Source organism: Cupressus sempervirens, chromosome 2 (assembly GCF_028749045.1).
Source record: "Cupressus sempervirens isolate cs-2001-9-10 chromosome 2, ASM2874904v1, whole genome shotgun sequence".
NCBI lineage: Eukaryota > Viridiplantae > Streptophyta > Pinopsida > Cupressales > Cupressaceae > Cupressus > Cupressus sempervirens.
Genome location: NC_143119.1, coordinates 359,360,076 through 359,374,669, shown reverse-complemented (window position 1 = coordinate 359,374,669; position 14,594 = coordinate 359,360,076). Strand labels below are relative to the sequence as shown.

The following is a 14,594-nucleotide window of genomic DNA, read 5'->3' as shown; positions in this document are numbered from 1 at the left end:
TCTAATAGATGCGTTCTTAGCCATCAATCACCTTAGGTTGATTTTTCTACATGAAAGTTAACCCAATTTAGCTCTGTGAGCATGATTTTTTAGCTTATGTCAACTCCTTCCCACCTAACCTTTATGAGGGATCTAAAATGCAAAAATATTTGAATTGTGTACTTGTATTTCTTATAAGATGACAAATCCTAATTCATTGTTTTCATTAAAGAATCTAAAAATCACTAGGCACATCTAGAGGGGACAAAAAATGATAGAACTTCAGTACAAATTTTTATCCGAGATCATTGCGTCAACATTCTACATTACATAATTTCTTGACATGCCTCTCATCATTATACCAAATTGTTGAATAATAAAGAGAATTTGACCAAAAGCAAATAATCCTAACCCAACAAGTTTCTTATTCACAATTTATTATAAAATACTATTTTTAACACTTTTATTCTTTTGTCTCCCCTTGAAATATTCTAACCATTCTTTTCATAATTGATTACCTTCTTTAAATTAAAATTACTCTTCCAAATTAAAATTTGTATGCAATAAGAATATGCGAAAGAAAAAAGTTACATTTGATATTTGTAAAGAAAAATTATGTCCTTGTTGAACAACCACCAACTTTATAAAATTTTGTTCCTCCGAAATATTCTCCACTGAATATGCCATGAAAATGGAAGTTACATGACATCCTTTGTCTCCTCCTAAGTTCACGATTTGATTCCACATGCATGCATCTTTGTAATATGCTTAAATTAATGAACTTCCGCAAATTTGTAATGGAAGAAAGAATATATGTATGAATAACCCTCCAAAAAAACTGTACCTTGGGATGATATAATCATATAGAGAATGTGTCAATAATATATTAAAAAATCCCCAACTAAAAAAATAAAAAATATTGAAAAAATAAACTAATTAAAAAATGTGTGATGAGGTTCGCGGAAAAATTGTCGAAAGTGTGGTCTGTTTGAAAGTGGGCATCAGATTCAGATTTAGGTATAAATAGGAGGGAAATCTTGGCAAATAATGGGGGTGTGGCGTCCTCTGAGAAGTTTATCAATTCTTCTGCATTCCATTGGTTTTGACAATTCCTGTTCAGGCTTGCAAAGATATATTCAATCTTCTACCCCATTTATACACCAGGTACAATAGTTTTGTCCATTCTGTTTTCTTCTGTTTCCTTTTGAGGCTGTGCTCGTTGCGGACAGCGCTGATATTTTACATGTAATTTAGATGCAAATTTTGACATTAACCTTTCAAATTTGGTAGTCTTAATTTGAATGCTGGCAGAATTATAAAAATTGGGTTCATTTTCATTTGCTTAGATGAAACTTGTTTCGGAGTACTTAGATCTGGACCATCCACGGGTGGAATTTTTTATACCAGCCTAGATCTGAGGATTTCCTATATTATGTCTACTTCTGACTTAAGTTTTTTTGTGAGGCCGTGTTTGTGCGATGGAATTGGACATCCTTTTGCTGCGAAAAAGATATTTGGTTGAAATTGATGTGTGGGAAGTTGAACTGCGCCCTTCTTTTTAGGCCTCGTCTATGTACATGTATTCTTTTGCTAATCTGAGCTTGGATTTTCAAAAACTTTAAGATAATTTTTTGATTATTTTATCGTTTGCATCGAGAAAGGAAATTTTTACTTTGAAATCTGATAGCATTAGGATTCTGCTTTCATTGAGGTTGTGAATCTCATGCTTCTAGGGTTCTTTTATGTTTGAATTGAGGTTTAATAAGTACTTTTAACAATTGTTTGTTGGTCCCACGCTTCTTGACAATGCCAGTTGAATTGTTTTCATGTTAGCCAGTAATGCAGCCCAGTTATGTTTAGGGTAGATAGCACCCATTATCAGCCAAGCTACTGTGATGCTATTATTGGCAACTAGGATGAACTCACATTCATACAATCAAGCATTCTGAAGCATAACATAAAGCTGTTTTTGGTACATTTATTTGCTCCATTCTTAAATGAGGATGTTGACTATGTCAGTCAAAATGTGAGTGAGCTAACATCAGCATTGCATACAAGGTGTTGAAGGACAGGCTTTGCTATTTCAAGTCTTTCGGATACCTTTTAACCCAAGTAGATCTGGATCTGAATAGTCTCTTAGTCTAGGCAGATGTACAAATCCTGCGTTTTGTTTGCTTTAAGTTTATGTTTATTCTTCCAGCCTCAAAATTTGTGACCATTTCTAGGTTTTAATTTTGAAACTGTTTAATCGAGCTCTATTCTATTCAGCAATCCATTATACGAATGATTTATTGTTGTTGAAGATATTAAAGTGTTGCTTTGTGGTGGTGATGATCTTTCCTTGATTTATGATTTATATATCTGAAATTCTGTAGAGCTATAAGATTGCAAGACTGGCACTAGTGTTCTTCATTTGCTTTGCTGTCATTTTTTCAGGTCATGAGATTTGAAGGCTTTTTAGCTATTGATCTGCAGTTATTCAGGATTTGCGTTTCATGCACTTTTTAGCCATTCTGTGATTTTAGAATTTGAAGGTTTTCCAGGGCTTGATATGAAACACAGTCATTGCCAAATTGAAAAATAAAGGCTATTTTTTGATAGATCCTAAAGCGTTTTATATTGCTTTGTTAACATGAGTGGGATTGGTATGTTAGGGTTTGTATCTTTCAATCTGTAAGATGTTACAAATGTTAGTCTCCATGGTGCACAATTTGCAATGGTTTTGAAATTGGTTGAAAAACACTGCAGGTAAACAAGGAAACCCATCTTCAAGCCTTTGGCAGCAATACCCTGCTCTGTCAGGGTAGTAGTTTTTTAGAAAACTACCAGGTTGTTCCTGAATTCTCATTATTGTAAGTCATTTGAATTCGCTAGTTCTACATGTTTGGTACACTATATCTGAACGTGATGATTTTTGATTTTGTCAAATATCTAGCACTGTGTTGTGACAGGCAATGAGAATGTTGGTGCATTATATCAGTTTATGTAATAAATGTCTGAAATTGCTGTTTCAGATTTGAGAATGACTGTCATATTTTTACAGTATACATTATATAAATTAATAGTGGTTGTTTATATATCACAGGAATAGTTTGTCTTTTGTCAGTACTTATTTTTACATGCTTTGAACGTTCTCTCATGGCTATATTGTGGAGTTATGAATATGATAAATAGGAAGGCTGCTTTATATGTTTGAGCCTGTTAAATCCAGAACTTTGAGACCTTGTAACTCAATTTTGGCTCGATTCCCAGGAAATTCCATAGTCTTACCAATGGTTTATGCAACATCCTTGTTGAATGATGTTTAGTCGTACTCATAATATCTCTAGTCCAGCATATCTGTGACTTCTTTTAATATGCTTCCTTCCTGGCAATGTTGTGGAGTATGGCTAGTGGATGTGGTGGTCTTCTGTATCAACCATGGCTGTTGACTGTAAAACTGCTTCATCTATCTACGCATAGTTTACAAAAGATCCATGCTCAGTGCTTGCAAGCCAGTCATGGATGTAATTGTCATCCCTTTTAGTTTCATTTTTATCCAGTGTTTGTAAGTTACATGAAGTCAGTCTAGTTTCTTTACCAGTTCTGCTAGATGTTTTATTTCTTTTACTGCTGTTGAATTTCATTTGGCCTGTGACTCTTGTACTGTTCTTTGCAGGCTGAACTTGGTACACATAGGTTAAATTTCATGGCCACCACTTTGACTGAAGTGCCTGTTTTAGAGAAGGTAAAATAGCTAGATTTTAATAATCTCATCTATGTTTATAGTGTTACCCACTTCTCAATGTTGTACATTGAAATAGGTACTTGAGGGCATGCTTTACTATTATGTATCTGTCAATCCATTAGGAATCTTGTTTATTCACATAAGAAAGAAAGATGACGTTTCATGCATTCAAATCAACCACTGGTTCTGAAGATGGAGCTAACTTCTATAAACCATAGCATAGATGATAAAAGTTTATCAATAATGAAAACTGAAGAAACTGTTTCTGGTTACAGGAAGAGAATGGAGTTGAATTTGTGGAGAAAAAGGTGCATGTTGTTTTTGTATTGGGTAAGCATCGAATGAACTATGCACTATATAAATCATTTATTCTATCTTTCTAGCAACATGTGAGGTAGTAATATCTTAAATAATTTAATCCATGTGTGATTTAGATTTTGTGGTTAAATGTAGCATTCAAAGTCCATTTTACATTTTTTTTTTGTTAGAGTCTTCACCATATAGAACTTGTTTCTTTTTTTTCCGCAGAGATATATGCCCTTATGATATCTTACTCCAAGCACTTTACTCAGTATTGTTGTGGAACTTCGGCATTTAAAAGTTCATTCTTTTTGTTATTTATTTTGTTGGTTTGTTTTAAACAACTGGGGTGATTGGAAGCTTTTTAGATGGTATTGTTAAATTATTTGTATTTTATTACATCTGCCTTCCTCTGTACAGAAAATAGTTTGGTTCTCATTGTATCTGTCTTCATTGGTTATAGTATACTTTATTTCATCTTGCAGAGTATTCCTGGCCATGTAATCCTCCTGGACATTATTGGTCTGTTTGTTTTTTTGACATGAAAACCCATGAGTGGCTTTTTTCCTAGGACTACAACTGGGCCGGAGGTTCTTCCTAGGACTGCAAATGGGCAGACCATGCTCCTTTGTACTGTTTCCTGGTCCCAAGTTCCATGAGGAGGAGTGCTTGTTTTAGTGGTGCAAGTTGGTCATAGCTTAGAACCAGAAGTTTCTTGCCAATCTTGGAATGCATTGACTCTCAACTTCTCCGGTATGGTATTGCCAAACAAGCCTCAAACCTCTTTTTTAGAGTGGCTTGAACTCCACAATAACCTTGTTTCCTTTTGAAGCTTCTGCTTTCCTCTATGCTACTTTCTTTTATTTTTAGATTCTTCCAAGGCCTGTAACCATGACAAATAGTATGTTTTCAGAACCCTTTCTATTATCCAAACAAACAGCTTTTCATCTTGCACCAACATGTCTATCTTGGTAATGCCTTCAATGAGTGAAGCTTCAATCTTAATTCTTGTTTCTTTCTAGTAACTGCCAAAATTTACCTGATCATGGCAATTATGCATTGGATCTTATCTGCAACAGTTTTTTCTCAATCTTCTATCAGAAAAATTCACAGTAGTGTCTCTCTCTTCATCATGGCTTTCTTCACTTGTCTTTTAATTTTTTTCGAACCTGATCTTGGCTAAGTTTTCACTAAGAATAATAAAACATAATACACACAGTGATATCACTCTCTAAATGAATAAATACGCTTCCATACTTAAATCTAGCAATTATAATTGGTTCGGTCGTCTAATATGGCCTTAACATGACACACTTTTGACTTCGAATAAATTAAGCTCATTCATTTTATACAATTTTAACTTTTAAGATCAGAAACAAAAAGGAATCATAAATATACTCAGGCTTTCTATGACGGGTTCATCTGCCACCTTTCCACAGCAGAAATTTCTGAAGGATTGTACTTCACAAATTAATTAATAAAGCAACATTTTATAATAGGAATCCACGAGCCACTGAAAGGTCAAGCATAAAAAAAATGTTAACATGAAGAAGAATAAATAGATACCAATTACCACTACCTCAGCATCTTGTCTCTAACCCAAATTTTGATGGGGAACTCAGTGAGGGCTGGTTTGAGGTGAATGTAAGGGACAATAAAAGGTCCTTTCTAGGGGTCAAAGTAATGATTACTGGGGCTTGATGTTCTAGAAAGGATAGACTAAAAGGACTTCGATTGAGAAAGAAGATGGTGGTATCAAACTACAGACTACCATCAAAGAAAAGAGCGCCCATGTCTGAGTTCTTTGTCAACAAAAGTGATGTCTCACACCTGCACATAATCATCACCATAGGTATACTATTATCATGGTTTGACATATAAATGATCTCATTGCCATTCTGCTCCTTGAAATGTTTCTGGGCATGTTTAGATTAGTGATTGTTTAATTGATAAGAGTGCCACTTTTGTGTTTCTAGAGTTAGGCATCCTCATTACATCTTGCTACCAAGTCCTTATTCACACATATCCCATATTTTTGATAGTTGCAATCAAGCTTTCAAATAGATTTATGGGCATTATCACCAGGTCTGGTAAAGACTATACTGAGGTAGATGTATAACTATAGATCATTTATTTACATGCATGCACACATGCATACATACTGGACAAAAAAATAATACTGTTTTTTCTGAACAACTTTTGTATATTTTTTTGGCATTCAAATTTGTGTACCCTGTTTAAGAATTTTTTATGTAATATAAATGTGATGATAATGTGTGAAGGATAGACTTACTTTGCTACTGTTCATCTTGAACTGATACATACTTAAGAGCTTTGTTGGTGCTTTCCTATTATTTATGGTGCTAAGAGGTTACTGTTTTTAATATTTTTTTGGTTTTTCTTTGCTCAGTCATGTACGAATTCCAATTGTTACATATGGTTTCAAATTATTTAGTCACTTTTTTACACTGTTTTAGATTATTTCAGTCATTTTTTGCATTTTTAGATTATTCTAATTCTGTATTTAACCAAATCTTTGGTTGATTTTACTGATATTTTTGTCTGCATCTGTGCCACCATTAAAATCTGGAATGTGGTTGAAATAGTCTACAATTGATATATTTTGAGTTGTAGGTACTCCAATGCTTTTAGGTGATAACGGAGCACCCCATTCCTTGTTTCTTTTCTATATCTGTATCAATTTGTCATGCAATTATGCATTGAGTTTTGTGAAGTTATGAATGGAATATGTTAAAACATCTGACTGGTATGCTTAGCTGCTCATTATTTTTTTCTTTTCTTTTTGAATGCCTGTAATATTTTCTCCTAGATTTGATGTATGTTATCTTTCACTAAATGTTTTCTTATTAATCTAAGTTGCTGAATCGTGGGACTTTTTGGGCGATTCTGGCTATGTAGCATACGTGGATCGGATTTTGAAACGAATTTCCTGTGGGTACACATCTGTGATTACTTAAATGCTGAAATGTTTAGTGATTCTAGTTTGATCTTTTTGATGCTAACACCTGAATTTAAATTAGAATGATATTTTTCAAAATTTGAAATTTCTAATGATGTTGTTTAGCATAAGTTTTGGCATATGGCATTCTAAACTCATTTCTATGTTTTAGCTGCATATCTACACAAAAATGTCCACACAGGTACACACACGCACACATTTGTATATTACATATATATGTGTCTATGCATGTATGTATGTATTTATAACTATATAAGTATGTATGGATATATTTATATTTATGCATGTATATATATTTGTAGGAGTGTACCAAAAATGTACCCAACCTCCCAAAAACATTTGTGCCATAGCGGTGTTTCATACCCACATAACTGTACCAGTTCCTCTTCCTGAATATCCGAGGGACTTGGGAACTTGAAGGGATGTTCGCTCTTCATTTTTCTGAAAGTTTTGGGGATGTTCCCAAAATGGTCCTCTAAAATGAGGGTTGTCCCGTGTTCTTTTGGTTTTCTTGTGGACTTTTGGCATTGCATGACTGTACCTTAAATGTTCTGACATTCCTTGGCTGCCCCTGAAACTTCAGGGCATCCCCCACATCAAATGCATAACAAGTATTAAAACATTATATAATAAATAAAGGCCTACAGGCTGGCAGACCATGACTCCCCCCCCCCCTCCAAACCTGATTAAAACTTTTTAAACCCATTTCTGTTGCTGTTCTACATTCACGAAAGGAGGAAAAGAGGTGAAGAGTAGAAAAGAAGATGAAATGAGAGAAAGAAGAGCAGTTTCTGAGATATTGATTCAAAGATGCCTTCAATTTCTGAGCTTCTCGTTCAACATATCTATGTACTATGAATGATTAAACATTTCTTTTTTTTGGCATCTCTTAATGCAAACATGTTTTATATTATGTTTCTGAGTTTTTGGTCCATCAAATGGGTTAGGGTATTATTGAACTGCTTGTACTTGCTCTTTGGAAATTCAGCTTCTTTTGGTTTGTTTATGTTGTTATTTAGTTTTGATCTCTTTGTATTTTGAAAATTCAAATATTGATTTTACGGATTAATCATTAATATTTAGATACTCCCTTACTTCCCCAAAATCCAGATTTCTTTGCCATCCTTGAAACTTGAAGAAACACAGTATTAATGTACCATTTCATTATTTTCTACTTATGTTTGCATCTTAGCATGGTGCATTTTAAGGAATACATTGTATTGTGATGGAGGTCCAAGTGTTGGAAACTTTTGGCACTGATGCCAAGACAAAGACAGAGAGAAGACAACATCATTTAAAAAAAAATGAGATTTTATTTCTGTTCAGTTTCTGGCTTCAGAACGAAAGAGGACAAACCTTAGAGTTTCCAGGGTATATACATATTACAAGCAATGAAGTGTCCAATGAGATGTCGTACTTGAATTAAGGCATTTTTAATGAATTATCATATCTATAATACATGGTCATTTCCCCTATTTTGGGTTACATGTATTTAAAATTACATGGAATTTTGAATATTCAGAGTAGGAAGATGATGGTAGTTATCCTACTGGTATGGTATTGCTGAAACAAAATGCAAAAAGTTTAGAGTATCTCATTAAGATGATGTTGTATTTTGGCATTCACCACTTAAGAAGTTCTTAATGTGTGTTTCTGATGATTTGACTTTGAAATCCTGGAGTCCAGAAAACTTAAAAGCATTGTTGTTCTGATATGGTGGATGTTCATAGGTTGGTACTTTTTTATAATTGCAAGTTGCATCTACTGCTGGTGGTTATACTTAGTTCTACATAAATAGGTTCAATGCATTAGTACCTAATAGTAAGTTTCTCAGAAAAATTGCATTCCAGGATACAGCTAGTGCAATTTAATACTTTTTGGTCTTGCTGTTTCATGGCTGACAAGTTTTGTTTGCATTAAATACATTAATATGACAAGTTTCTGCATTACATTGCATGATTTGAAACATTTTGGTAACTGCCTTTTAGGACATTTTTTATTAGAAAATGTTTCTTGAAATAGGGGTTTGCAGCCAGTTGACCATGCTATATACTGGAATATAGGTCTGCAGATTTGAGTCAAATTCTTACTTCAAATTTTCTTTTATAAAAGTTTCAAATTCTCAAATATTGATGTTAGGCATGGACTTCAAGCAGTCTGTTGCAATTAAGTATTGTTATCTTTTCTTTTTTGTATTTCTCTGTCAAAAAGACACTGAGAGACAAATAGGCAACACTAGAATAGGATTTGTTTTGATGAGATTGAAACTTGATGATTTCTTTTATTATAATTCTTTGCTGCATTGCGGCCATGCCTTGCAGTGAAATTTTGATATAACAAAAATCCAAATATTGAGATTATTATTGGTTTCCAACTTCTGCTTTCAGGTGGTCCAGGTAGTGGAAAAGGTACTCAGTGTGCAAAGATTGTTGAAAAATTTGGATTTACACATCTTAGTGCCGGAGATCTGTTGCGTGCTGAGATTAACTCAGGATCTGAAAATGGGTAACCCTTTGATCGCCCCTTGTCAAACTTTATTAGAGACATTCTAATTCTAAAATTATATGCTTATCTGAAGGTTTGCATTGTTTACTTGCATTGGATTTCTACTTTTTGGTGAATGTGCATATATGTTGTGTTTCAGAACAATGATCCAGAATATGATAAAGGAGGGAAAGATTGTTCCTTCAGAAGTTACAGTTAAACTTTTGCAAAGGGCAATGCGAGAAAGTGAGAATGATAAATTTTTGATTGATGGATTTCCTCGAAATGAAGAAAACCGTGCAGCATTTGAACGAGTTGTAAGTATTTTATCCATGAACTTAAATTTTAGTGAATCAAAGTTCTGTGAATCCAAATACGAAGTTGCATGCATTTTGTACAACATTTCGTGGTTGTTTTCATTAGAGACAAATTAAATGTGCAATTGGGAAGAATTGACTTTGTTCTATACAACAGGGGAGGGCTACTAGTAGCAGTAATAACTAATAACTAACTTAACACACTCCAAGAATTAGTTTTTTAAAAAATATTTTTCATATGTGGCTTAACTGCACATAACAAAATTTATAACTGAAATTATAAATGGATAAATAGTAATACCAATGACCGCAACAAAATATATTTTAAGTTTGTAATTTCCTACAAGCTTTAACAGTTGAAAACACATAAGATAGAAGACAATATTGTAGTCTAGAATTCTATGAAAATTCTAATTTCCTGTTCATTGTTATTGCATAAAAATACAAATATTTTGGAATCCATGAATTGAGTTCTTTATATGGTGATTCATACAAATTATTTTTATAAACTGATGCAATTTTTCATTGCCACTTATTGTTTTAATCCTAAGCAGGGTGTTCTTTGTCAATGACAATGACTATGGACATATTGTGCAGACAGGGATAGTACCTGAATTTGTTCTTTTCTTTGATTGTCCCGAGGATGAAATGGAGAGGCGGCTTCTGAGCAGAAATCAGGTTAGCAACCGTTTTCCTTGTTCTCTTATTTGGTCTTAATTTCTATTAGAAAAAACCTGCCTGTTAAACTCAAATCTCCTTTGTTTTCGATTGTTTGTTGTTAATTATTGTTTCCCAGGGCCGAGTGGATGACAACATTGAGACAATTAGAAAGCGCTTCAGAGTTTTTATTGAGTCAAGTCTCCCAGTTATTGAGTATTATAGCTCTAAAGGGAAGGTTCGAAAGGTGATATTTTATTCCTAGTAAAACTATTTTAAAGTATAATTATTTATTTTATGCAGTCAAACTCTATGATTTTATTGAACAATGATATTGCCCTAGTTTTTTTGTGGTTTCTGATGGGTGCAACAGATCTTCCCTTTATCTAAATTTTGTTACCTTGTGAAATTGTTAAAACTAAATGTTAATATGATGTGGGTTCTCTTTTTCCCCTGTACCTTTTTTGAATCATGAGGTCTCTTGGGGGCTTGTTTCTTAGCTTCTGGTACACCTTTTTATAGCCGCAACTGTACATATCCTTAAGTGATGCAGGAAGTATCATAGTTATATTTCTAATTCTATATGTACAGCTAAACAATCTTACAGACATTGAAAGCTTTTCCAGGTTGCATTCAATTTAGTGAAAATCATTTGCCTTGTTTGTATCTAATTAGTTTCTCAGCACATGCAGATAGATGCAACAGGGGCAATTGAAAACATTTTTGAAGGAATTACAGTGCTTTTTCAGCCTTTTGTTCATGTACGTTTGATACTTCTCTATAACTTTCAATGACTCGTCTCTGCTAATTTAAGCTCATGGAAACATGTCAAAAAATGTGATTTTTTTCATGCCAGGTTTTTAAACCATACATTCTTATAATATGAGTTCAGAAGATGAATAAATGGATGCTTTTTTTGTTTAAAAAAAATCCTGACAGTGGTCTTTGTTACCAGGTAAAGGAAAAGGAGAATGGAGTGAACAATTAACTAGACTTAGCATTAGTGATGATAAGGTAAATATACCTTTCTATTCACTGAAGCTTTCGTATCCCTTTTTGCTACTTATATATCTGATACACGCGAGTCTAGAAAATAAACATTGAATCAAAACTTGTCATGTTTAGTGTTTTTGAAGTACTAACTCTATTAAAATTTTCAATTAATACATACTTCATATTTTGTTAAATCTCTAAATTTGCTAGCACGCCTGAACATTGAAATAGCAAGAGGATCTTAATTATTTGCAACACTATGTTCAACAAAGAGACTATAAAACTTGAAGTTATCGTATTTAGATGTTCTAGACCACTAGAGTAGTCATAAAACACATTAGGCTCATCTGAATTTTTAAAGCTATCTATATCATCGTAACTATTTGGGAGGTGGTATTGATGTCGAGGAGATTTTCAATTCTTGCCTGAAATTGGTTTGCTTTATTTGTGGATTTCAGGGAAGTTGGAAGTGTTCAGTGATTGTGGCTACTATGGTCTATGTTGCAGATGCTGATTCATAGCATTTACCATTGAGTGCAATTTTCTTGAACATGAAAATAGCAGAGTCTACAAGCTATTGAACTGATCTCTTGAATTTTTTTACCTTTTAGGATTCACATTCACTCATTGCTAATAGGCGCATATGTTTTACCATCCAATTGGAAGGCACTGATATAACGAATCTTTGGTTTTGTTAGCGGACTCCAATATTTTTCACTTGATGTGTCAATTTTTTAATTTGTTTATATGGCTCTATTACTGTGTTTGTCTATGAAAATGTGGGCTTGTTGATTCCTGCAACGAGTTTTTGATTAATTTTTCAGCTGCTTCCCATTATGAAACAAAATGTGAACTTTTGAAACCTTTTTTTATTTTCTTTGTGCATTGATTTATTTTGTAAATAATAACCTGTCTTGGGAGTTAAAGGGTGGTTTTATCATTACTTAATTTTAAGCAAGCAGTTAAACAAAAGCCCTTGTTGGCGTTTTTAATTCTAGTGTTACACTGATTTAGTTATTACAAGGTTTCCTTCAAGATCTTTGTTAGAATCTGAAGAAGTGATACTGAAATATCTCATTAGATGTATGCTATATTTGGTTGCTACTCTTCTCTAGTTTACTGTCACTCTTCATTGTATATTTGCCCTTCAATTTTTTTCCATCAAAATGTTGGGCTTATTCTAGAGTGTGGGTATGTAGTTTTATGCGTTGCTTTTGCTATATATAAATGACTTAGCACAAAGACTTGAACCATATTGGTACTTATCCTTTTGCCGTTAACAAGAAGATAATGCCCACAAATATCAAACACGGCATTGCAAAGCTTAGTTTACCAAACATTAGGTGAAATTAATACCACACTAACACTTGGAATTGGCAGAAAAAAATACTACCATCCAGCAAAGAATGCATACAGTTTTGGCGTGGACACGAAAATGGGAAAAATATACTTGAATTATCTTGGGCGTATTGGGTGCTGAATGGCCCGCCCGCTTAAATGTATTTGTCATAATAACTTGGATTAGACAATCAAGAGCAGTAAAAGAAAAAAGTGTGGAAGTGCTAGATTTTAATAACCAGAAAGGGTTTGTCTAATAAGGGGGATGATGTGCAGCTGACGCCAAGAGAACACATATATGGAAATGATAGGTGTGAAAGAATGGGGATAGAAACTAAAGACATAGCCCCAAGTAATACCAAACCTTAAGGGTCTGTCTATGGGAATATAAATACGAGAATAGGAATATTTATTCTTGAATAGAAAATAGGGGTACGTATTCTCATTCTTGTTTTGATTCAGCCAGAATTTGATGGGGAATTTATGGACTTAAAAATTTATGTTTTCTGAAATAAATAAAATTGGAATGAATATGTATTCCAATTCCACCTATTTAGATGAAATAACAAATGCTCACTTTTGGGCCAAAATTGGAATATGTATTTCTATTTTATTCCTATTCCAATTTCAATTTAGTGCATCCAAACAAAAAATTCAAAATTTTAAGAATTTACATATGCCTATTCCATTTGTTCAAATGGGGGCCCTAAGGGAATTGTGGATGTCAAAGTGAAGTCTTTGGGAAATATTAGAAAATAGGTGCAACATGGATTGATTGACGGAAGTAAGGTATGTTAATTAAGAGTCGGGGAAACAATGGCAAGGGATTGAGTTATAAATGTATTGTGAAAAGAAGAGATGTGAAATAGGATTTGCAGTTTGTAGAAAGAAGCCAACTATAGTAGGGAGAAAAGAGGTAAGGTGGATGGTGAGTAAATAATGGAAAGTGGCTGATAAAAATAAGTGAGGTAGATGAATGATCTAAATAGAAAATTACTTGATAGGAAGCCATCCACAAAATAAAATAAAAAGTGAGTTGGATGCCAAAAGGACTCAATCAATGTCCTTGTTCTATGTTGGTGGAGCTAGTCCCAAAAATATATAGGAGTATCTAATATTATGTATCACCATCCTTGGCTTGTCATAGAACTAAATATAGCATTAAAAGAAAGTGAAATTAAATGAGATTGGTCTAAGGAAATAAAAATAACAAGGGTAAGCAAGATGAAATAAAAGTGAGGAAGAAATGAGTAAGAGCTATCAGATTTCCACAATCCATCAATGTTGAGATTTGCTATCTGGATTTGAAATCCAGATAGCAAATCTCAAGAAATGAGTAGTCAAAATACAAAAAGATATGAGCAAACAAAAGATAAAATGAAAATAAGATGTAAATCAATGACCAATTAGAAAAGGAAGAACCATTATCTTATTTAGAAGAAAAGGTCATTCAAGTGGACCATAATATATGTAACATGGTCTTAATCTAATTGATTATAATCAACCAAATAATCAACTTTTCAACCTTTGACTAATAAACAATAACAACAACACACGAAAGCTTTCATCACATGAAAACATTAACAAGGTTGACAAAAACATTTTGGTATTGCAAAAATCTAATTTGGATGAAAACTTTTGTAGGATTTAGTACCCACAAATTGTGTACTCACTCTAAAGTATGCTCTTTTAGGAGTTACAAAGACATTGTTAGGTGCCCACCTTGTTAGGGGATTAACCTTTAGCCTTGTTAGGAGCTTCACCTTGTTAAAAGATTTTGAACACTAGCTTAAGTGTCACCTTAAGATATTGGTTATGA

At 33.4% G+C, this 14,594-nt stretch overlaps 1 protein-coding gene across 2 annotated transcripts; it reads left to right on the top strand.

Moving 5' to 3' along the window:
* The first annotated feature begins 652 nt into the window (after positions 1–652).
* LOC149572621 (UMP-CMP kinase 3-like) lies at positions 653–12,183 on the top strand. Of its 2 annotated transcripts, XM_089813738.1 has the most exons (11): positions 653–1,143; positions 2,728–2,808; positions 3,638–3,706; positions 3,982–4,036; positions 9,374–9,491; positions 9,631–9,787; positions 10,385–10,465; positions 10,584–10,691; positions 11,137–11,205; positions 11,400–11,458; positions 11,896–12,183. In XM_089813738.1, the coding sequence occupies exons 1-10, from the start codon at positions 1,027–1,029 to the stop codon at positions 11,430–11,432; spliced, it is 888 nt and encodes a 295-aa protein (XP_089669864.1). In that variant the 5' UTR covers positions 653–1,026; the 3' UTR covers positions 11,433–11,458; positions 11,896–12,183. The 2 variants fall into 2 exon arrangements, with proteins under 2 accessions (XP_089669864.1, XP_089669865.1); XM_089813739.1 differs by lacking the exon at positions 2,728–2,808 and having other exon boundaries at positions 1,029–1,143.
* Positions 12,184–14,594: the final 2,411 nt, after the last annotated feature.